At 44.8% G+C, this 25,051-nt stretch overlaps 1 protein-coding gene across 13 annotated transcripts; it reads left to right on the top strand.

Annotated features, from left to right (window-relative positions):
- Positions 1-312: 312 nt before the first annotated feature.
- Positions 313-25,051, top strand: LOC106112557 (N-terminal acetyltransferase complex ARD1 subunit homolog). 13 transcript variants are annotated; one of them, XR_008745099.1, is made up of 6 exons: positions 313-2,475; positions 11,737-14,251; positions 20,839-20,898; positions 22,485-22,620; positions 23,639-23,784; positions 24,267-25,022. XR_008745099.1 is itself a non-coding variant. In XM_055792823.1 (6 exons), exons 2-6 carry the CDS (start codon positions 11,951-11,953, stop codon positions 23,668-23,670), a joined length of 435 nt encoding a protein of 144 aa, XP_055648798.1. In that variant the 5' UTR covers positions 313-2,475; positions 11,737-11,950; the 3' UTR covers positions 23,671-24,033. The 13 variants fall into 13 exon arrangements, 1 of the variants encoding a protein (XP_055648798.1); XM_055792823.1 differs by lacking the exon at positions 24,267-25,022 and having other exon boundaries at positions 11,737-12,029; positions 14,120-14,251; positions 23,643-24,033; XR_008745096.1 differs by lacking the exons at positions 313-2,475; positions 11,737-14,251 and adding an exon at positions 16,344-16,504 and having other exon boundaries at positions 17,727-20,898; positions 24,267-24,822; positions 24,928-25,051.

The raw sequence follows: 25,051 nt of genomic DNA, 5'->3' as shown, positions 1-25,051 counted from the left end.
TGCTCACGGTGCTGCCTTTTTTTTTCTCGGAGCTGCGCCGCTACCTCGGCGAGGAGGCCAGGAGCGGCTGCGGGGCGGCTCCGGTGCTCCCTTGTGGTGGCGGGGCCCGGGAGAGGGGTCAGCCCGCGGCGCCCTGCTGCCCACCCACCGCCTCCGGGCTGCCTGGGCAGCCGCTGCAGCTCTGCACGGGGCTTTGTCTTTCCCCCAGCCGCTGGCCGGGGCCGTGGCAGCGGGCTGGGGCCGCAGGGGCTGCATCGGGGCCTGTGGTAACGCTGTCGCAGGGGGGCGGCTTGGGAGCCTCTTCCTGCCCCTGCGAGCGGGCATGACAAAAAAGAAAGCCGGTGGCGGAAATTCCCCCCCACCCCCACGGTTGCTATTTTTCGTTAAAAAGCATTACAAAGGGCAAGCGTGAGGAATTGGTGGTGCCTCGTGGTTACGCAGCCAGGCCTGCTGGGCGCTTAAACCAGTGCGTCCAGTCAGGTAGCATTATTTTTCTAGGTTGTAAATAAGCCTGAGGTTTAAACCCACTTACATTTCTGTATGGCAGTGTACTTGGTCAGAGAGCTCAGTCGCACTGACAGAGCTGGCACAGAGTTCCCTTGGGACTCCAGACTTGACTGTCTTGTTGAAAGGCTCGAGAGCCTGCTTTGGAAGTCACTTGGCAAGGCACAGCTTTGCCGTGATTTTGGTACTTGAATTCTGACTGTGATGCCAATGCCATGTATGCCCGTATGAGGTTCATGGGAACAAGGGATGGCTGATTTCAGAGCATTTAAAACACCACAAACTCTTGAAGAGCTTATAGGATGCCAACCTATTACAGATATCTGGCAGATGAGGCAAGCTCCTGTTTGTTATAGTCGGTACTTTTGTGAGGCATGTCTTTGCCTAGTCCAGGGGTCCTCAAACTACAGCCCGCGGCCAGATACGGCCCCCCAGGGTCCTCAATCCGGCCCCTGGTATTTACAGGCCCCCCCCCCGCCGGGGGTTGGGGGCGGAACCAAGCAGCCGCAGATGACTGCCTGCCACTGCATCCGCGCACCGGCCCTCTGGTTAAAAAGTTTGAGGACCCCTGGCCTAGTCCCTCTGAAATTGCGACAAGGACTCATGGCTGCACTTCAGGAGCAAAGCTGCCGAGCACATGGGCTTTTCCTACTAGAAATCAAGCAGCTGTTCTGGCAAAACTTTACTTTGGTTGCATCTTTAAACCCTAGGAGGCCGACTGTCCTGGTTTCAGCTGGGATGGAGTTAATTTTCTTAGTGGCTAGTCAAGTGCTGTGTTTTGGCTGTGATGTGAGAACAATGCTGATAACCGCACTGATGTTTTTAGTTATTATTGCTGGGTGATGTTTATACTAAGTCAAGGACTTGTGGGTTCCTTGGGCCCTGCCAGCCAGAGGGCTGGGGGGCACAGGACACTGGGAGGGGACACAGCCAGGACAGCTGCCCTGAAGCAGCCAAAGAGGTATTCCATGCCGTGGGACGTGCTTGGTATAGAAACTTGGAGGGTTAGCTGGGGGGGGATCGTTGGTCGGGGACTGGCTGGGCATCGGTCAGCGGGTGGTGAGCAGTTGTACTGTGCATCAATTGGTCTTGGTGGGTTTTTTTTCCTTTTCCCTTCCTTGGGATTTTACCCTTTCCTCCCCACCTCTCCATCCTAATTGTTGTTACTGTTATCACTGTTGTCCCTATCTCTTTATTCTATTTAAATTATTAAATTGTTCTTATCTCAACCCTTCAAGTTTTGCATGTCTTTCTGATTCTCCTCCCCACCCCTCTGGGTGGTGGGTGGGTGGGGGTGAGCGAGCGGCTGGGTGGTGTTTGATTGCCGGCCATAGTTAAACCATGACAGTCTATTTTTTTGGAGCCAAACGTGGGGCATCGAAGGGTTGAGATAACGACAAGTCTAATCGGACTGTGTTAGATTAAATTGTTTGCAGTAGTCATTGTATTAAATTAAATGTAATTGGCTACAATGCTGGCTTATCTGTTTTTGAGTTTGCTGCCCAATCTTTAAATCCTGGTAGGCTGACAAATGGGACACGCTGGTTAGAGGAATGAACCTTTTTCCAGGGAAAGCTCCACTGACTTGAACTTTAAGCCTAAATTATCACCTTACTGCATTTACTTTGTGTGTGTTAATGCTTACCTGATAAATATATTTCAGTTGATTTATCAGTTTAGTTACAAGTTGGAGTAAGTGGTCCTTGGCTATACATAAACCTCTCCTCTGCTTTTTTAACATGTTGTGTGTCATAACACTTACTGTTGTACTTCAATACAAACCAGGAATGATTCTGGTAGTGTTGCAATCTAACGGTAATACTGCATCATCTTGTCTGTGAAGAGAAGGGAATCAAGCCGACTGTCGCTGTTCTACCAGGCAGGGTGGACACCCGAACAGCTTCGGTCTCAATGCCCAAGCCTGGGCCCAGCCCAAGAAACGACTGTCTGCTTCAATAATTTGGCCATAAGGTATTAACTGGTTGTGTGGGAAGGTGCCTAAACAATACTGTCTGTTCTTTGCTTCGGTATGTCTCATCTGTAATGGATTCTTAAACGTTGGGTGTTGCAGGAGGCTTGGAGAGGCTGTGTTGGTCCCTGGCCGGCAGGCCATGCCCTGTGGCAGGGGCTGGGGTCTGCAGGCGGGCAGAGCTGCGGTGTGCAGGGGCGCAGCCTGTCGCCCGCTGAGTCACTCTGCCGGCTGCTCCGGGGAGGCTGCTTTGAGCAGCGCTTTTGCTTTTGTATTCCTCTTGCTGAGAGGCAATGTTTTACTTTTGTTCTCATGAGATTTTGTCACATTAGCTTTAGGCCCGTTTCTCACTTATTAATTAAACCTGGTCTGCGAAGGACTGGGGCTGCCCTTCTTCCACCCGTGCTGTGATGTCATGTGCAGATTTTGCATGTAAAGTCTCTGCTCTGATATCATGGCTGACCCCTGTGCAAATACCTGTCTTGGGCTCCAAGTGCACTATTTTATACACCCGTTCAAGCCACCCACCTTATGGTAATTACAGCATGACAGTATTTCCCTTGTTTGCTTATAGGACATTTGCATGGAATAGGGTTTTAGGCTTTAAAAAGGTTAGGATACAGCCCATCCCCTACTTCCCTCTACTTCACTGATCCAGTTATCCTCTTAAAGGAATTAGAATGGTATGACACTACTGGCTCTTGGGGAAAAAAAAAATTGTGACTGTTTTCTAGTGCTGCGTTACTTTTTAGGTGCTTGTACATTTGTTTTGGTGTCCCATTCCCTTACCCTGTGGTTCATCCTAGTACCTTTTCATATTGAGTCGAGGCCAACCACTGTGTCCCTCACCACTGCTCCTTTCTCTATAGGAGCAGGCAGATAGGGCAAGTAAGAAACAGCGGTAAAAGTGCCGAGCAGAGGATTTGGTTCTCCCTTTCCCAGCCATCCCTTTGATTTGCTTTGTGACTTATTCCATGGTCCTTTATTATCTCTTCTTTAAGAAAAGATAGGTATTTACCACACTGCCATAACGTGAGTTTTAATTAACCCACAGCTGAACAAAGCAAACCAGACCTAGCACAGATAGTTCTGTCATTAATTGGCATGCTTTAGGCAGGTAAAATGGGAGGAGGTTTACCCGGAGACCTGTCTTCCCTAGTTGTTTAGCTCCTGGCACCACCACCTATCCATCACCTGCCTCAGTCCTACCTTTCTTTTCAGGGTTGTGCAGATTATCAAGGCATATAGGTTGTGCGAGGTCTTGATTTTCGAGCCTTGCTTCTTTGGAGGACATGCCCTTGTCTGCACAAGGGGTGAGGCATGTGTCACTGTAGATGTCCACCAAGAGCTGGACACCTGGCCATCCTGACATGAGGTGTCTTGAAATAGATCTGTATCAGTCATGCCAGTCTATACATGTGCAAGATATTAGGAAGAGCTATAAGAAAGCAAATGCAGCGTAGTCGTGTATTCTGCACATACACACCACACACCGTGGTGTTCTAAAGCAGCCTTCTGCTTTCAGCCTCCCAGGCAACGTTACTTTACAGGACTGTGCCTTTTTGTGGTGGTTACCAGGCTCGTTCAGTCTGTTACTGAGCCTTCTTTTATGGATGGATGTTTTTTCTGTCGTAGGTGATGATCAGGGCTTGTATGTAAATCTGAAGTTTGACAGGTAATCCCAGTGGAGCAACAGTAGTGGGTAACAGGTAAACTGAAGCCAGGAAAAGGCAAGAGCACGCCTGCAGTTTCAGGCAGTGAGGCTGTAAAGAGGCTGTGTAAGGACACTGGTGATGACTAATACGTTGTCCTTTCCAGATGCAGACTTGTGGGGTTTGTGGCAAAACAAAATAGCACATCAGCACAGGATACAGATGCATCCACAAGTCATGACGAAACGAGCTGGTTTGCCTTTACAATTCATTTATCAAATCACTTCCTGTTCCCATTTTGAGGCTAGAGGCTAATGATTGATAAGTATCACTTCAGGAACACTACATGGTGCTCAGTTCAAATGATGTTCAGTTAAAAAGCAAAACAAACAAAAAACCCCCACCCCCACAAAACCTGAAGAGTGTCTGTTTTGGCTTGAAGAGTATTAAGCAACCTGGGAGGACAGCTGAAAACACTTTGCATATGCCGAAGCAAACAAGAATTTTTGTTGCCAGTTTGGATTTGGGGAGTATACAGAGATGTTCATATGCAATGAATCAGTCCTCAGTTCAGAACTTAGATGCTCATTTGCCTGGGGGGGGATGACCCTCCTATACTTTTTTTTATTTAATCAGTGAAAACTGCTAGCTGGGAATTGATTTGGGGGATCGGATCCAGAAACATCTTTCTCTGAAAGGCAGCAGTAACAGCAGTTCAGTAGAAAGGATAAACAGCTTATAGGTGTCTTCTGACACTGAATATTGGTCAAGGACCCAGATTACTAGAAATGCTGTCCTTCCAGGCTTTAATAATAATCTAAACGTTTCTATAGGTTTTCTATTAATTAGGATACGTAGGGGTGTTTATTGACCATTGAGAAATAATTCCAGTGTTTATCAATCTTGCTGTGTTGTTGGCGGCTTCAGCTTCCTGGAATTTGCCACTTTTAATTTGAGGGCAGAACTCTGTGGTTCTTATGCCTATTCCAAGAATTCACGAGGGAGAATAAAAGGCTGTGTGTTGTTTTGGGGTGGGTTTTTTTGTTTGGTTTGGTGGGCTTTTTTGGTTGTGATTTTTTGTTTTGTTTTTTAGAACAACAACCGCCTCAGACACACTGTCGTGTCTTAGTCACCTCCTCATTTTCTAGTTTTGTGCAAACGTGCTGCATTAAAATGACAGTCTCTCTCGGACTGCCCTTACGGAGCCAAGGAGTTACAGCTGCGATTCCAAATAGAGGCTATGTCCTTTATTTCATTTGATTCCTATTAGCTGTAACAGAGTCAGTGGACAGCACTGAAGTGCGGCGAATGAAGAGACGGGACACAGCTTGATGCAAGCAAATGTCAATTTATTGTACAGAAGCACGCATTTTTACACACTTTCAGAAGCTGCGCGTTTTAAACAGATTGGTTCTTGAAGCTAAGCCTTGCATACTAGGCTGTTGGGGCTCTTGCTGTATTGAATGATTATACTGAACTCTGAAGCAAGTGGAAAAATACTGAAGAGATAAGACGAGGTTACGGCCAGAACAGTGGGATGAAGAAAAAGGAGCAAATTGCAGATGTTGGCACAAAACCAAGGCCAACGGGACGTGATAAGAGGAGCTGGGAAACCGCAGAAAGGAGCCTACGTGCCAGAAAAAGCAGAAACAGAAATCTTCCCAGTAAACAATTGTTAACCAATCATATTATTATACGCTTGTAAAATAGCCAATCACATTATTGCACGCTTATAGAATGCCTTATAAAAGTCTACCTGGTTTGTACAATAAACGGATCAGATCTTGAACTCTGTGAGTATTTGAATCTGACTCCCGCTCGCCCGAAATGCCCGCAGCACTAGGCAATCCCTGATTGGTGGTCAACTACCATCAATTAACAGCAAGGTGTTACCTTTCCTTGGCGCCATCCTTGGCGCCATCCGTCTCCCACTCCCCTGTGCTCTGTAAACATGTCTCATCATGTTAATTGTTGTCTAGACAAGCTCGAGCAAATTCCCCTCAGCTAACGGATTGCCACGCATGGTCCTAGTTTCCAGCCCGCTCCTGCATCTCCCCCTTCCTGTTGCACAAAAGAACCCCTGAAACCGAGCAAAAACAAGGCATAAGTAATAGAACAAATAAAAAACCAACTAAGACATATTATCAATGTCAAAATAACCCACTGTCTTTGTTCCGTACAGTTTTACAATTTCCCCTTTTTGTTTTTGAACAGCTAGTACCAGGTTTGCCATGTTCTGCAGGGCCCTTGCAAACATGACAGCAACCAAGGTGACAGCAAACAAACGATACTGCCAATTGAGTGAATGGATGCCAAAAAGGCTGACATTTTCTCAGATTTTGATAACATGTTGCTGCAATGGGACGCCTAAAATCCACGCAGCACATACCATCAAAATCCTCAGAGCCATGTCCTTGAACCAACAACAAAAAGCAGTGGCAATTTTGACTCACATTCTTAACTGCCTACCAAACAAGGTGATTTAACTCTTTAATGCTTTCCCTGCTGTTACTCTGGATAAGAGAAGAACCGCTGTGACACGTTCCCATCATAGCCTCCTACTACATTAGCATCTACAGAAAGACAATGATCGACATTCAAAGTGTAAACAATATCAGCTTCTTTTTGGATTAACATTATACATAGATGGAAGGGCACACCAAACAAGAACTGGTTCAGTCAAAAAGTTTGAAACATCGCATGCCTTCTCTGAACATACCTCTGGGGTCATTCCCTTCATTCCCTCTCTTTTTTATGCAAAGAGAAACACTTTTACCATAACAGAGAAACCCCTATTTACATCTCTGAGCCCGGACACAAACCACAGCTGTATGCTCCACCAGGCTCAGGGCAGGAATCGTTTATGTAGTTACATAGCTATATATCACTACAAGCATGAAGACACCTATTAAACACTAGATAACCATGTTTATCTTTCCTAGTCTCCTTCACAATACCTAGTTGTTCTCTCATTATGAATCCTCCCTTCCCCCACTGCTTTGCTTAACTCTTTAACAGCCTTGTATTGCACAGGCTGCCACTCTCGAGGTTGATCTGTCTGATAAAATACTGAACATGCCCTAGCGACTCCCATAACCCATCACCTTAATGTTTCCCACTTGCATTCCTGCCACCAATCCCTCAGACCCCCTTTCACCCTCCCCAAAAATACAATCAATGCATCAGGAGAGACGAGGGGGTGGGGAAAAGGTCTAGCTCCTTTTCCAGATCTATAGGACCTGGATCAAAAGGTTTATCAGTGTCAATGGAATCATTGTCCGAGTTGTCCTGTTCCCGTGCTTGGTCCTGTGTTGTGAGGGTCGCTGCAATCAGTGACGGAAGCTTTGGGGGCAGAGGAGGTATGGACAGAATCGCCATCGCTGACGGTGTCTTGAGAAGAGTCGCACTGTCGGTGGAATTTACAGCTTTCTTCTGGTTTAGCACCGATAGTAGAATTAGTCCACTTTTGGCAAAGAGTAGTCAGAATTTGCCACCAAGATGTTAAATGCATTCCCGACACGGAGTTCCCTCCGCTGCAGTATCATACAATTGGCTGCTGTATGTACACACTTTCATTCTTTCAAAGTCTCTAAAGTTTCTTGGCTGCTCACCTGTCTCAATGAATACAGGTGTTATCCTCGGGGTTTAGGTTGTCCGCCTGGTCCAGACAGCAAGACGATCATTCAGCCAAGCCATCTCCTCCGGAACGCAGCCCTCTTCCACGAGCTGTCTTTTTTCCGTCCTTATTCTTCCAAGGCTTCGGAACACCACCATAGGGGTCACCATTTGAGGAGATTGAGGCACGGACTCCCTGATCTGACTAGAAGACCCTTTATGAGTCCATATACGTCTCTTTCTGGGGACGAAGCCTGATTCCCCGTTACAGATTTCCCACAGCTCACCTCTCAACTCCGGAGGGATTTCAGGCTGGCTCCTGCTTCCTTTCAGCAGATCATTCAAAGTTCTGTGGGATTCACTGCATGTCGCTCAGATAGGCGATTCGAGAGCCCTTCACGTTAGATCCTTAAACGCATCACGTCGGGGTCACCAATTTGCGGCGAATGAAGAGACGGGACGCAGCTTGATGCAAGCAAATGTCAATTTATTGTACAGAAGCAAGCGTTTTTATACGCTTTCAGAAGCTGCGCGTTTTAAACAGATTGGTTCTTGAAGCTAAGCCTTGCATAGTAGGCAATCCCTGATTGGTGGTTAACTACCAGCAATTAACTGCAAGGTGTTACCTTTCCTTGGCGCCATCCGTCTCCCACTCCCCTGTGCTCTGTAAACATGCCTCATCATGTTAATTGCTGTCTAGACAAGCTCGAGCAAATTCCCCTCAGCTAACTGATTGCCACGCATGGTCCTAGTTTCCAGCCCGCTCCTGCACTGAAGGATGCTTTACTCAATGTTCTGTCCTGTTTTTATTTACCCGATTGCCTTAACGGCACAGAAACCATTAGGAGCAGCCTTCAGCAATAAGTATTTAGATCTTGTTCAGAGCTTTGAGCCCAGCCATGTGAGTTATCTGCTCTGTTTCTCTGTGCTGCTTCAGATTTAAGTTTTTAGAGTAAATGTGGAGTGTGATCAAGTACATTTTGGAGCAATTTGCAGGCACTGCTTTTGGAGCCCGTGACAAACTGCCAATGTGAAATAACACCTCCTGCGACGCTCATCTGCACGGGAAGCTGTGGGAGCAGCACTAAGTGAGGGTTGAGGGCAGAAGGCTTGAGGCTTCTACTTCTTGCCTACAGGTAACAAGCCTGGCCCCGGCCAGGGACTGGGGCTCTATGGGGGAGTTTTTCCTGCCTGCCACGTCCAGTTCCCATAGCCTCTGGGGAGGGACGGTTTCTGCAGCTCCCTCTGTGCTGATGCTGCAGGCAGCAGCTGAACCAGCCAGGCTGGAGCCTATAAAGAGGATCGGAGAAGTGTACTGAGTTTTCCGATGTCCCATCCCAAGCTAGGTTCTCCCTTGTTTTTGGACCAAGGGCTCTGGGGATCTGTGCTGAACTCTTTACAGTTTATTGAGCCTCCTGTGACCAGATGTGGTGATGACCCCGCTTTACTGAGGGGAAGGATGTCTGATGTTAACTAGTCATGTCCAGTGGAAGCCTGTGGGAGTTAACATGGGCATAGAGAGTTCTTTAATCCAGTGCTTGGTGGCACAGACTGCTTTAATTTTGACTTAAATGAGATAGGCACTCGGAATGCAAACTGCAGAGATGTTCCACTTACAAGCAAAGCATTTGACGGTTTCACTTTTTTAAAAAAACTGAACAGGCAGTATAAATAAAGGAAGCAAGCTGAACTGTAAAAAAAATAAAATAAAAATCAGTGAAGCTATCAAGGAACTATGTGTACCCTCTAGAACAGGGGTCCTGAAACTTTTTAAACAGGGGGGGGCGGCGTGCAGATGAAGTGGCAGGCAGTCATCTGCAGTTGCTTGGTTCCCTTCCCCGCCCCCCCCCCCCCCAACCCCTGGCAGGGGCAGGGGGGGTCTGTAAATACCAGGGGCCGGATTGAGGACCCTGGGGGGCTGTATCTGACCAGCGGGTCGTAGCTTGAGGACTCCTGCTCTAGAAATTCAGCTAGCTAACATACCAGTGGGTGAGATTTGTGCATTTTTCTTGGTGGAAAAATATTTCTGCCCTGTGAGCCCTGAGGATGGCTCTGATAGCAGGGAGAGGCAGGTTCTATCACTGTGCAGAAGGGTGATGCTTCTGCTTTCCTGGCTGGGTTTGGTAGTGCTGTCAATGGTGATTGTGTGGCTCTACCAGATCAGTCATTTGAAATGTTGCCGCTTGTTATGTATAATTGGTGGCTTTGGTCTGGTGGGAAGCTAGATCTGCCCTTCACACTGTGTGACAGGCCATCAAGACCATGTGTCAGACTGGTTATGCCTTTACTGGTGGCTATAGAAAATCAGAGGGCAAGTGTTGCTCCTCACATTCACTCTTTCCACCTTTTTGCAGGCTCCGTGAGAGAGCACCTAGATGTGTTTGAAGCGTCTGGGAATGAAGCAGACACGGCTTTGCCACCTCCGTCAGGATCTCGGAAGGGGAAAATAGTAAGAGAAGCTACCAAAGCCCCAGCAGAATTGGGACAGGGGAGATGGGAGCTCCCAATAGGGTTGGACATTTGGGAATTGTGTGCCAGACAAGTACAGAATAAATGCTACATGTGAAGCAAAGACACCAAAAGATGAGGAGTGTGTGAAGGGCATGTTTGTATGGGAAAGAGCAGTCTGAAGGCACAAAAGGAAAATTGGTTGAACACAAGGATAAAATAAATGAAAACATAAAGCAAAAGCAAGAAAACAAAAGTAGTAGGTAATGTTTATTTGGAGGGGAGTGTGTGTGTGTGTAAATCCCAAGCCTTAGGAATAGCCTGCAATTTCTAAAAAAAACACCCCCAAAAAGGGCAGGCCGGGGGGGAGGAAAAAAGAGACTGATCTAGGAGAAACATGTAAGAACAGGGAAAGAACCTGGAAAGGGCATGAGGTTTAAGGAAACTTTTGAGTTGCCACTAGCAGCAGGGATGTCCACTGTTAGCCTGTATAAATATGTGATCTAGTGGTGACACGGCCTCTCCTCTTTCTCCTCTCAGTCCCTGTGCTCCCCTAATACATCTGCCTAGTCTGGGCTCTGGTCCTGCCCCATCGCCAGGGTGTTTGTGCTGTGGCCAGGCTGAAGGGTCCTTAGTTTCTATTGTGCTTGTGGCAGTTCACTATAGTACAAATAATGGATATAAGCTAATCATTAATGTAAGCTATGTTGTCACAGGGAGGCTGAATGGGAGAGAAAATTCACTTACAAAGTAAAGGTTTTCAAAGAAAATATTTACCAAAGAGCTTTCTCTGTTGATGTGTTCTGTACCTTGGAAATGGAGACTGACTGTTAAAGAAAACCTTGAGTAAAACAAGAATAAAAGAAAAATGACTGAGAGGTTACTGTGCCATGTGCACACTATTGCCAAACAAAGAACTTCAGACTTGATGACAAAGCTGTATATAAGCTTGCATGATGAAATCTGAAGCTGGATAAACGCAGCTTGGTTTTCATTTATAGTTTAGTGCCCGTAATCTGTCCAGCATCATAAAGATCTTAAAGCTGAGCCAAGTTTTAGGAGACCTTGGGTGAGTTATAGTTTCTGATGGAAACCATGCAAAAAAAGATGGGCTTTCATGCCAAAGCAGACAAAAGTTAGGGTTTTGACTGTGTTATGCTTCAGGTTTCAGAATTAAAGTCTAAGCTCAAAGTAAAATAAAACCAGGACACTTCTGGCCAACAAAAGAAAAAGTTAACTGGAGCTGCTGCTTGCTTGCTGCTTTGTTTTGGGGTTTATTTCTTTTTTTGTTGTTTTTTTTGTTGTGACAATCTGTAGTCTGCCTTTGTGGGTTTTTTTTGTACTTCCCACGTTGTCAGAAATGAAAATGGAATACAGATTCTGTTCTGCCTTTTATTTTCTTGTTGACAAACATCTGGAGACTCAGCTTCTATAATAACTAAGCCTTAGCAAGTAGGTCTTGCTCTACAGTGTCTCTTGGGAGTGGTTGTTACTACTGGCTCTGCTCTAGAGGAGGAAGACAGCTCAACTTGTGTTTTCCCGTTGCAGATGTTGTCCTGGAGAAGGCCATGCATAAGTGCATTCTGAAGCCGTTGAAGAGCCATAATGAAGCAATGTTGAAAGTGTTTCATACTGCAGATGGTTTTTGGAAACAACTGAAGGAAAACCGTCAGGTGGTGCGGCAGAGGAATCCTCAGGAACTGGGCGTGTTTGTTCCAACACCAGACTATGTGGATGTTGAAAGTCTGTGACCACGCAGAAAATGTATTCACCTGAAAAGAAAGTCGTGCTGCTGCTGAGAGTTTGCAAATTGATTTATACTGTTATGGAGAATAACTCTGGTATGATGCTTCTTGTGGTTCAAGGTCATTGTTTTTCTAAACCTGGGGTTGTGTTTTGGTGGAGGAGATGAGACCACCTGATTCTGCAGCTTTGTCTCCTTCTCCTGGAGCTCTTGTAGCATCTCCTTGCCCTTTTGAGAGGGATTCTTCCTCTCTGCTTCCTTCCTGATCTCTCTGCATCTGGCAGCACATCTTACAAATTCAGTGTGAAGCAGAGTTGTGAAGCAGCTTGAAAAAAAATCCAACCACCAGCTTTGCTTGACTGTAGGCATTTGAATTTGGCTGTCAGAGAGGCTGTCCTGTAAGCCTAGAATTTGACACTGGTTCTAAATTAGTATTTTCCTGGAAATCGTAATAAAGGATGCACCCAGTATCTAGCTGTAGTAATTCAGCAGTGTGTATGCAATATGACAATTACAAGGGCTCTGTGTTAATGGCTAGAGGAAAGCAGCCCCTGATCCAGTGTTTTGGGTTTGCTGTGCCTCTGAATGTTCTCATTTGGAAAATTTCTTTGTGTTTTTGCAAGAGAAATAACATCTATTTTTACGCTGTAGCAGGAGTCCCCAAGTGACTTGAAACCTAGATGGTGAAATGGAACCACAGACCAGTTAAGACCCGCTTGATTAGTCAGTGGCACAGTTAAAACGCTGTGCTGGACAGCATGAATTCATAGGTGCAGCTCTATTGCCTGACATCTTATCATACGCTGCAGTGGTAGGTCACGAGCTAAGGTGAAGCAATGCTGGTGGTAGTGGGAGATTTTTTTCTCTTAAGAAAGTATAAGCTGCTGCAGGTGGTTGGCAGTTTTCTTTCGAGCGCTGAATCTGCAGCTGGGCTCTGTGCCGATCAGGATGCTTGCTTTCTTTTGAGATTTGAGGTGAATGGTGAAAGCTTGAGGCTGTGAAAGACCCCCAGGCACTTCGGCAAGATTTGGGCAGGAGCTTAGACCTGGCTTATTTCTGTGCAAAATCCTGCATTTTAAAATGTATATAGGAATCTTTGCCCAAAGTGATGTAAACTTTGGTTTTTTTCTCCATACTGTATTATCACATTGAGTAAGGTATTCCCAACATGCAAAAGAAAAGTACTGAGAGGCTTCTGGTGAACTATTGTACTGAGGGGCTTGGGCTAAGATGCAGCAAGTGCTCCTTGGGGTTGTCTTGCTTTGTCGTGTAAAGTTTTAAAATGTGGCATGGAGCCAGCACCTGTTTCCAGTACCTGCTTTGTCCTGTAATCTCAGCCATATAATAGTGTAATACCTGGAGGGTATGTCTTAGCTGGTCTGACTTTCAATATCAGCCCTTCAGTCCTCTGGAGTTTCGCCATAGTTTAAACTGGCTCCCAATCTTGATGTTTCAAGTGACCATCACACCGCTTCTGCGATGAGCACAGTTTGGCCAGACCCAGAGATCTAGCCACATAGCGTTTTCTAAAGAGAAAGTTTAAATGCAGTAAGAGGAACACATACAGACCTAGGTACAGCAGAGCCTCTGTGTGTTGCGTGCTGTTGTTACTGATGATGCTTCACCAGCTAGTTGGGAGTTACGTGAGGCTTTGCTCACTGGTGTTTTTAACCATGATCCATCAAGGAAATGTGCAGAGTTTTCATGTAAAATCTAATAGGCTTTTATATACAGGCTTCTCTGCTGGGTTTCGGACTCAGGAACTGATACTTGTGGCTGGATCCTTCCAGAAAGGGGACGTCGTCCATGCATGTATAAAGAAAATGCCCATTGATTTTCTTTTAGCCACTGACAGAAGTGCGGGTGGAGGTCAGGCCAGACTGGCATGGCTACTTCTTGTGAGTTCACCAGTTGAGCTGACACCAAGGTGAGCCCAGTCTTTAAATTCCCTTGCGTGCTTCAAGGTCTGCATCATCCAGTTTGTGCTCGTTAGAAGTACAAGATGAAGCTGGACGCTGCCCACCAAGTGTCCGATGATGTTCTCTTTGCTGCACATCTGTAACGAGAGGCTCTAGAGTAATACAAACCTGGTCAGTAAAGGCAGCAAAATAACACTTTCCTTTCAAACACTGAAACTGGTAAAAGGGTGTGATTTGTCTATCGCTGCCTGTGTTCTCTTTGACCCAGGGAGGCTGTATGGAGCTGATGACTTCTTGCCTGTGTTGACATATGCGCTGGCCCAGGGTGATACGCTGGAGCTGGATACTGAAACTGAATACATGGTGGAATTGCTGGATCCATCTTTGCTGCATGGAGAAGGTAATCAACTTCTATTAGAACTGAGTGGAGGGCTGGGGAAGGGGGATTCTTCCTCACCTCGTTTGAGTAGAAACCCTTTTGACAGAGTCATGTAGTCAGTGATGGCGGTAGTGTAACAAGAGAACCTCGTCATTATTTCTACCTTAAAATAAGAGAAGGCTGGTTAGCTTGCAGAGTTACAGCCCCAAGTGACCTGGGAATCTACCGACGTCTTAGGAGGACGTATGTTGTTTTCTGCCAAGAAGGAGGAGGCGTCCTGACTTAGCAAGCAAACATAGGCTGTGCAGGTGCCAACTGTGGTTATCCTTCTGTGCCTGAAAATGTCCTGAGAGTATGTATGGGTCTGCAGCATTTAACTGAGTTGTGAGACCTGGAATGGGACCCGGGTTAGGTGCTTTGTAAAAACTTCTGGGGGAATTCTCTGCCCCTCTGGGGAAAGTGCTTTTGAGAATGTTGCCCCCCTTAATGATCCCGGTTTATGCCCGATACTTGCTTCTCACAGAGTATTTTTATGAGGCCTAGGAATATGTTTCTTAAGGCACTCTTGAACAATGGCTGAAGTCTGCTAGAGGCAAGGAAATCTCCCTCCTTTGTTTTCACGGTGGTGTTTTTAACAAAGAGGTATTCTGCCAGCCCTTGGTAGGCCCCAGAATCTATCAGTTTATGAGGAAGTTTCAAAGGTTCTTGTGACCAAGCTCAGCTGTGAGTTAAGTATATGTGTATATGTCCCATTTCTGCTATCTCTTGGGTTGCTGAAATTGCTGTATCCTTTTACATGCCGATATGCATGACAGAACTGTGTCGGGTTTCCTCTGGTTCAGTACTAGTCTGTTGCCTGCTTTGTGTGCAGGGTGCATTGTTCAGGAATCTTAGGACAGAAAATACTTCAGATGTGAAGCTGGAGATCATTAACACGCTTGAAAGGCAGAAATATTTACTGGGCTGTTAAGTCGTGTCGTTTTTAATGTAGCAAAAGTCGTTCATCTATTGGCTGGCCCTGTCTGTGTACTAGTTAAACTGTACGGTGCAGGAAAAATTGTTTAGTGCTTTGGGGTTGTGCGGTTCAAATGTAAATGTATTTTCCAGTTTGTCTGGTGGGTCTTGCGTGTCTTCCACGTATTGAACTCATCACAGAGCTGAAAGTGAGAGGATGCTGTCGGTAATACAGAAAGCACTACTGTGAGCATAGACTGCATCTCTGAATGACTCCACAAATAGACCGTGCTGCCTCTTAATTGAACGCTCCCACTCAAATAGTTTACTTAAAGAGCAAGATAAATAAATGATAGCCTGTCTTCTGTTTCTCCTGGTACTGAGGACTGTTGCCTCCTGCTGAGAGTCCTTTTCCTTTGTGACCTGCAGCTCCTTTTGTACATCGGCAATTCTGTTGTGGCTGTACTTTGTTCTCCACTCATGTAATAAAGGTGAAGTCTGGAGAGCTGTACACGCTGCCTCCTGAACTAGTTGGATGTAGTGTTGGACACAGGTGAACAACCACAGCCTGCCTTTTAAAAACAAAAGCAAAACCTTTGGGATGCTTCCAGGTACAAATCACACGCTCGGTCATTGCTTTGTTGCCACTAAGGGGGTCACTTTTAAGTTCCTGAACAGTGGTAGATGGTCTTTTATGTCGTTTAAACAGCTGTGTTTGTTTGATCCCCACTTGAAGCTCAGGAAGAAAACAAATCGCTGTTTGGAAACTGTTTAGAAGAAAACTCATGTTCCACCTTTGTAAAAACACTCAGGAGTAAAGGAGCGACACTGGTCATTTAAATAACCGGCCACCCCCGGTGCTAGCGGACCCAGAGATGGATACTGTTGCACCACTTTGATAATATGGAGCCCAAGCAACCACTGCATGGCTCTTAGCAGCTGAGAACACACTGTCCAGTATTTTGCAGGCAAGTAAGCTGTTTTTCTTTACATATAAATATTTTGGCCATAGAATGCAGTGACTTTCGTGTATGTGTGCGTCTGTTTATTAAAAAAAAAAACCCAGAAATTGTTTGTACTTTTGACTGTGACCCGTTGGAACTGGCGTGGTGTTTGTGACCACTCTGAATTGTTCTTCCCCTGCTGTCCTTCACAGGAGGCTATTCCTTGGCAAGTGCTTATGGAGCACTTTTGCTGATCAAGAACTTCCAGGAAGACCAGGCTGCCCAGCTGCTGAGTTCAGAAGCTAGAGATACTCTCCGGCAATGGCACAAGAGGAGGACAACTAACAGAACAATGCCTTCAGTTGATGATTTTCAGGTAGAGCTTTAGGCTGAAGAGAAAAAAAGCCCAGGGGATGGTTGTTTTGTTGGAAATCTCCATTTGAGAAGTATGATTCATAATGATTTCCTTGGGGCCACAAGTGGTGTGAAGCAGTGCTGAGAAGATGGCTGGCAAATTTGCCTCTGTTTCAAAGTCTTTCCACTTCATAACAGAGTGTGTTTATGATGGTATAAAGGAAACACTAAATAATGGAGCTTTCCCACTGTCCTTTGTATTTAAGTCGTGCAGAGCGAGGACAGACCAAATTGTATTTTAGATTCAGCTTCTTTGTACGCTTTGCTGTTAAAAAGAACAAACCCAGATTTCCAGTGGTATAAATCATCCCAACTCCCCAGTAGCGACTGGTGGCTTACCGTGGGTAATAGAGAGGAGACTTGGCAGAACAGCTTGCCTACAATTTGGAAGTTTAAGCAAGGAGTAGAGTTCTATATTGTGGATGTCTTCATGTTTGTAGTTTGTTTTGTGTTTTTTTTTTCTCCCCCCTCCCATTTCTTACTGCTCTTTCAGAGTAGGGCTGTAACTCCAACTGAAGAATAACAAAACAGTCGGGATTACTTTATCTTTTAAAACCAAGTCTGCATGCCTTTCATATAGGAAAAGATTGTTACGTAGATAGGCGTGCTGTTGTCTGTCCAGATGCATCAGTTTGCGAACTGAAGCAAGGAGGATGTTGGAATCAAGAAGAAAGGATTTACTCCTTTGTGTCTGGTTGTTTACAGTTCATACCACAGTGCAAAGCTGCTGGAGAGGCTAACAACCATCAATAAGTTATGATGTAGCTAAGAGCTTGATAAATGAAGGTATGGGGTCATCAGGAGGTAATTAAACCTTTCACTTGCGGCTCCTTCTGCTTTATCAGTGTCCATGCAGACAACCACAGCACATCACTGAACAGGAAGGAGCTGGGAAAAGCAGCAGTCTCCCACAATATGCCTCTCTTAGGAAGAGGAGAACTGACAAACAGAAATTCCAAACTGTGGCAAGTGCACAAAGCTAGTCCATCTTACTGGGATCCATTTTATATTCTGCTTACCTGTAGTTAGGTGTCACATTCAAGTAGCTTGAGTCTTTGTTCTTTCTAGCAAAATATTACGCTTAATAGGAAAATTAATCACCTTTGTATTTCTGCTGGATGACTAAATGACAGAAGATTTTTTTCAGCAGGATCTTGTACTCAGTTTCACCTTCTCTTCCTCAGCAACTGAACTTCAGCCAAGCTACCTGTACAGCTGGACACCGTGCTGGATACTGGAAGATTCAGGGGAGCACGGGAAGAGCTGGCACCAGGTGTGTCCAGGGCTGCTCCTTTGACTCTTTGAAAGAGAGCCTCAAATCAGCAAGGTCGCTCCGCTTCCAGGCTATGCTTGGCACAAATTCAAGCACTTTGCTGCCTGCCCAGAATGCCAGTTTTCCATCTCCTTTCTCCACATCTGCAGTCCTGAAATGAAGCACCTTCCCTACAAGGTATGTGTAACACAGCTTCAGCTCAACTCATCTTTCCCACATTGAAACAGGATGTGGTCGCTACATGTCTGTGGTGCTGTCTCACAGCCTTACCACCAGCTTTTGGGTCCTGGAAAGGCCTTCATCCTCCCTCCCTCAAAAGGATGGAAAAGCAAAAAATCCGGTATTTTGATGATGATGAAATACAACTTGCTGATACTGCATAAAGAATTTTGATACTTACTATATGAGTTACAGGCATTTGCACAAACCTCAGCCTCTCCTTGAAGCAATCCTGTCCATCTAGAAGCATCGAAAAACAGGTCTTCTGTGTGTTAGCTACGTTAGAAATTGAAACTGTAGTGTGCTTTGCCTTATTTAGAGCTGATTTGATTTTTTTTATTTATTTTTTCTTCACACCAGCTAACAAAAATGGATTAGTTCTGCTCAGTCCTAATGGTTTAAAAGCTGTTGCAAAGTTCCAGTGTTTCAGTCTGCAAGCTATCAAAAGTTTATTAAAAACCCAGAGTGCTCTTTGGAACTGAAGTCATATGAGCATTCTTCTCAGTCTTAGCTTTTAACAGCTTGTTCTTAGGAAACGTGAATTTTTGCCATTGTGATTTAGCATGCTTAATTTATTCAGTGTACAAACATAAGTATCAGCTCAGTAAATAAACAGGTCTTTCTTACTGTCATTTTTTCCATCTCCTTTCATTTTACTGCTTTTAGTTTCTAATTGCAGTTAGTTTTTTGCAAAAAAGCACGTGATGGCAGGCTGCTTTGCTCATGTGTCCAAAAGTGTTTTGTAGTTGGGTGTGGTTTTTTCCAGTTGCTTTTTATTTTACTTTTTAAATACTTTTTGAAAGGTAGAACTGCGTTTCCTTGTAGGGCTTGTTTAGAATTAATCCATGTTATCAGTTGTGCACATGTGTGAATTTCAGCAGAGAAAAAAGATCCAGCTTTTGCCTCATGATCATACGGATTTACTTTAATGTTGCAGAGTAAATTTTCTTTCTGCCTCCCTCTAAGCCTGTTAGATGAAATTTGGTTACATCAGGCTCAGACACTAAGTTGCCATCGGTTAATGTGATGAAAATGTCCTGCATGAAAATGGATTGCCTTTTGCATGCTGCAGCATAAAGAGTGTGAATGGTTTATCGTGCAGCAACCTGTGGATCAACACCCTTGTGTGTTGCTGGCAGAGGGTTGGTTTTTTTTTTTTTTCCTTATGATGAACATATTGCTTGAAGCTTCTCTTCAATAGTATTGACCAGCAGTAGCAGCATCATCTCTTGGGCATGCTGCCTCTTGTGGCGCAGTTCCTTAACAACCGAAAAAGAAAGAGCCTCCCATCGTGGTCCCCCTGCCCGACCCTGAGTGTACAAGACCGGGGTAACTATAGTCTTAGCCATTTCTAAATCCACCTCCCTTAAAGCTTGTTTGTTTATTTTTGCCCACAGATCGCGTGGATCAGGAGAGTATAAATCAGGTCCTTTTTCAGGGTCTATCGGTCCTGGGTCAAAGGGATCTTCCTTTGATGGATACTCAACTGCATTGACACCCAGGGTTTTAGAGCACTGTGACTTAGAGGCTGGTAAAGAGCATGCAACTCCTCTTCCTCTCCTTCCTCTGCCTTTTCTTCTTGTGCTTTCATAGTTTCAAAAATAACTCTCCATGAAGAGAGCAGATGGTGGGACTCAGTGTTGCCTTTTGTCGCCGAATCCCACAATTTCACCCCTGTGTCGTCCCAAAGTTCCCGTGTAAAAATTGTAGATGCAGTCACTGCGGGCATATCTACTTGCACCCACTTGAGCGTTGCTTTAAGGTCATGCCCAGAAATACTTTTCTTATGTTTGTTAGGGAGACCTTTCATAAGCTCATAAACGTCTCTTTCTGGGGACGAAGCCTGATTCCCCATTACAGATTTCCCACAGCTCACCTCTGAACTCCGGAGGGATTTCAGGCCGGCCGGCTCCTGCTTCCTTTCAGCGGTTCATTCGAAGTTCTGTGGGATTCGCTGCAAGTTGCTCAGGTGATTCAAGAGCCCCTCCACGTCGGATCCTTCACTGGATCACGTCAGGGTCACCAATTTGTGGCGAATGAGGAGACGGGACACAGCTTGATGCAAGCAAGATGTCAGTTTATTAGTGATTTTCTTACAATTATATACGTTTCTACCTTCTACATATTACACACTGATTGGTTGATATTTAAGACACACCGTTTAAACAATAGGAACTGATTAGTTTACCTTATCATAGCAACAATTCCTATTCTAAGATTAGGGGGTTTCTTTCTACGCCGCTTTCGTGATTGGCAAAGTTCCTTATCGGCACTATGCGTTCCCTTAGCTGGCTACTTGTTTCTCTGTCCGTCTGGTTGCCTCCTCAACTGTAATGGCTCAGGGTTCTGCAGTTAGCTTGTTCCTTGGTTCCCAGGGCTTGTGCCCTACAAGTCTCTATTCATCAGGCTAACAGTACTTGGACTCTTGTTCTTGAGGCCTTGTCCTACAGCCTCTGATGTTTATTTTGCTTCACAGCATTTAGTTTCCTAGTAAGGCCAAACACCCAGTCCCGTTAAAACCACTGATGTTTTCAATGGGGCTTTAAGACTGCTATCTGTTCGTTTGTAATTGCAGGGTTAGAATGTGAGCCAAGGAAAGGAGGATGTCAGCTTATGAATTTGTTATGCCTGCCACAGTCTTATCACCACCGTCAATTCACAAGGTGGCTGTAATGTACAGGAATCACTGGTGTGCGTTTCACAACTAGAACATAGAGAGGATTGCTGTTTGTTGCTGAGCTTCCTGTTTTCAGAGGATGAGGTTTGGAGGTTTTGTTTCTGATGTCTGTTTTCTCATTTTACAGAACTACCTTCGTGTTGCATTCCAGGAAGTTCACAGTGCGTGTACAGGAAAGACCTTACTAGTAAGACCCTTTATCACTACAGCAGATGTATGTCAGCTTTGTGCTGAAAAGTTTAGAGTGGACAATCCAGAAGACTATAGCCTGTTTCTTTTTGTTGATGACACCCGGCAGCAACTGACAGAAGATACCTACCCTCAGAAGATTAAGACAGAGCTGCACAGCCGCCCGCAACCCAAGGTCTTTCGCTTTGTCTACAAGCGCATTAACAGTGATCCATATGGTGCCATTTTTCAAAACAATGATGAGTCAGCTTCTTAAAACCAGCAACTCCTTTAATTTCTGTTCCGTGTTAACTCTTGAAAACATCTTTGCTGGCTGCCTGCCTTAGGAGCTAAAACAAGTCTTAAACCATAAATACCTAGTTAAACATGTGCATTGCATACAAAACTCCGTGTAAACCGTGCGTATGGCCAGTTATACAGAGTGTTCCACCAGTGTGTTTGAGCCAGCAGCCCATGAGGCTGAATTTCTTGTACCACAGACTCTTTTGAAGCATATTATACCGTGGCCCTTTGCAGGTCTCTTGCTGTAGTGTGCAAAAATGTATTTTCTTGCACTCACTCTATAGCCGAATGTCTTAGCATACATATACTTGAATCAAAATGACAAGTGTTTCAGTAAACCAACTGGTATGAGCTTAGTTTCACCAGCATGAGTTTGACAAGACTGTCCGATGCAGCGCATCAGTTAACTCTTCATTACTTGGATGATTGCATCCTTTCCTAATTTTTTTAATTACAGAGATTTGCCGTGTTTTTACGTGTGTGTGTGTGTATATATATATATATATATATATATGTATATATATGTATTTGTTCCTTCCAGTTGTTTTTATTCCCCTTCTTCTAGGGGGTTTTAGAAGGTGGGCACAGAATGGGAGTCTTTGTAGGGACCCAGGAAATGAAGTGTTTAATGATAAAGCTTAAAGCGTTTGCTGTACGGAAGGTTTCTCTGTACCCACCACATCAGCTGCTTATTTAGCAGTGCCTGATGTTTATAAGAGTGCCCTGTGGAAGTCTGCATATTCATTAATGAGCTAACAGTAGCTTGGCTCTGTGTAGAAAGGAGAGGAACTATGAAGAACACACACCCATCCCTGCTTTTATTTTTTTATTTTTCCTTAAACGTCCAGTGTTTCCAGGGCCTTTGCTTTCTCTTGCCACATTAGCAAAGCATCCCAAGCTCTATTGCCCCATAGTCACAAAAAGTCTTCAGTAATTGCTGGGATGGTGAGTGGGTTTTGGGCTTCTAGCCCTCCATTCCTTCGGTCGTGAATTCCACTCAGTTAAAGACTCGAGAGAATTGCTTAAAACTTGCATTTGGCAGTCACGCCTCAAACAGTGAATTTGTGGAGATCCATTTATTTATTTACACTAACGAAGAAAAAACTGTACTACTGCATCAAAATGAAACTTAGTGGCTGCTGAATCACTGAGTAATAGCGTAGAATCGCTGCTTAAGCCTTTACCACAATCATTGCAATGTTTGTTTGTAGACTGCTTGGTTTTTTGTAAAGTCGTGTGGCTGCGTGTGGTGCATTATTCCCAAGGTGCTCCTTAGTGCTCTGATGCTCTGTACGTTCGCAGTACCGGGTAAAGCGGAAGGCTCTGTGGCTGGGGAAGAGTGGCATGGACATGTTACTGCTCTCTCTGTTGCACCGGAATTTCAACAGCTGGGTTTGGCTGCTAAATTGATGGAACTACTGGGAGAAATTTCAGAAGTGTGAGTACCATGCTTATCTTTAATCTTCTAAAAGTAACCTCTCAACTGACATGGCTTAGGTATTTGACTTGCATGAAAGAGACCCAGAATTTTGCTTTAAGCAGTGTTCTGATTCGCTGAGGATTCCCTGTAATTAGAGAACAAGACTAAAACTGTCATGTGGCGGTGTAAGATCTCAGGGTTTCTATGAAAGCTAACTTGCCAGAATGAGTAGGGTGTAGCCTGAATTCTAATAGAGATACTGTATAGAAAAAGGTCCTTGTCTTGACAGCAAGAGAGTTTCATGGAATATCAACACTTTCCCGTAGGGTCTCCAGCGTGATCGTGAGATCGTTCAGTGATCATGAGATTTTTGCAGTTCCTGCAGGCAGCCTTGGAACCAATTCTGTATGGCAGACAGTACCTTAGCTTACTTTTTGTCATGCTTGGCTGCTTGTACTTGCTGAAAATTTAATTGAGCATCAAATGAACCCAGAGGGAAATGTCCTGAACTCATGGTGGTAGGGCAACCCCATTGTAATCGGTAAAATGGGAAAATTGCACATTGAGGAATCTGCCTTGTGAGGAGAAGGGCTGCCTTGTGTTAGGTGACTGAACTTTGTGACCCGTTCCGCCACTGCCCCCTGCCACACACACTGAAGGAGGCAGTCCCTAAGCCAATGCAATTGAAAATGAGGATTTTTAGATGATTTATTTTTTTTTTTAATGAAAGGTTTCTTATGTGTATATGAGACCTGTGCGAGTGCTTAGCTTGCCCTGTTCTTTCTGTTCATAATTTTGAACCTGCGGGCTGGTATAAAAGAATGGTTATATGACAAAAATAAAATAAAATCTGAACTTATACCGGATTTGTCCCTTGGGAAAGGAGTGCATCTGTTACTGCAGTGTGAAAGGTGTTTGATTAGCATATGACATCGTCAGACCTGCTCTTGGTCAGATTACAAGTTATGGGTTATTTAGCAATACATTCACCTGCTGTTCCTTACTGTGGTTTTTCTTTGGTTTTATGTTTCCAAAGAAAGGGTTGATTTTTCGTCGATCTCTTTGTGAACGTATCAAATCGGGTTGCAGTAAATATGTATAAGCAGCTCGGCTACCGTGTGTACCGGACAGTATTGGAGCGCTACTCTGCTAGCAGTGGAGAGCCAGATGAAGATGCTTACGGTAAGTGGTTGTTGTGCCTTAAGTTGAATGGAAAGGTTCTTGTGTTGAGGGTTCCTGGGCCTGTACAAGTTCAGATAGTCGTTGATGAATGGGATTCTGTATTCTGCTTTAGATAGGTTTTCCTACTGAAGAGTACATCAGTTAGGAAACTTGATTGCAGGAAACGGAATGAAGCTGCGTCAGGGGAAGTTCAGGTTGGACATTAGGAAAATCTTATCCACTGAAAGGGCGTTCAGTCAGGGCACCAAACCTGTCAAGAGCTTAGGGAGCATCTGGATGATGTTTTTAGTCATATGGTTTAGTTTCGGGTAGTCCCGCAAGGAGCATGGAGTTGGACTTGATGAATCCTTATGGGTCACTTGCAACTCAAGACATTCTAGGAAATCTTCTTGAAAAATGATCTTAACGTAATAGAGAAGTCACTTAATGTGGCTTTGTGCAATGACTTTCTTTCATAATAGCATTATTTTCTTTTGCCATAGGTACGAGGAAAGCTCTTTGCAGAGTTACAGAGAAGAAATCAATTATACCTCTGCCTCATCCTGTGAGACCAGAAGACATTGAGTAACTGTAAACTGTGATTCTCAGACAACCTAGTAAGAGTGTCAGTTTCCTTCTCCCCAAAGCCCCCAAGAACTGTACAGATGAGAAATATTAGGCTCAATGTTTTTCCCCGTGAAATACCAAAAAGCAATATTGAGAAGCTTACCAATGCTGCTTCTGTCGGTATTGGCTGCATATTCGTGCTCTTACCCTATTGTTCTTCCTTTCGAACCATGACACTTTGGAGACTATTAAAATGGAATTGCTTCCTGTATGGTGGTGTCATGGTTTTCCTTCTCGGCCACAAAACAGTCCCCTCACTTTGTCACTCCCACGGAGCCCTGCTCCAAAACTGAAAACGTCTGGCCGCTGCTCCCACACAGAAGGTGCCAGGAAGGAGTTCTGTTGCTGGCTCTCGCCTTCCCTTTGCAGCCATATAACTGCTGCGACAAAACCTGGGCTCTGTTCTTTCTGAGCCACAAAACCAGAAATTGGGTACATCAAAATATACTCTCCAGAACTCAGAGGTCTCTGTTTCTCTGTGCCTTTTACTTACCTCATTCCCTAATTTAATTCTTGGATCCATCTGTCCCTTCACAGTCTGTCTGGATGTCACAGATGCTGTTACTTGGAGGCATTGACCAGGCACTTAGTTCCAACACAGGTTTCTGTCACTGTCTTCCCTGCAATTTCTTGGAGTGCAGAGGAGTGAAGGCAGAGGGTT

Source organism: Falco peregrinus, chromosome W (genome assembly GCF_023634155.1).
Source record: "Falco peregrinus isolate bFalPer1 chromosome W, bFalPer1.pri, whole genome shotgun sequence".
NCBI classification, from domain to species: Eukaryota; Metazoa; Chordata; class Aves; order Falconiformes; family Falconidae; genus Falco; species Falco peregrinus.
This window is presented reverse-complemented; position numbering and strand designations above follow the sequence as displayed.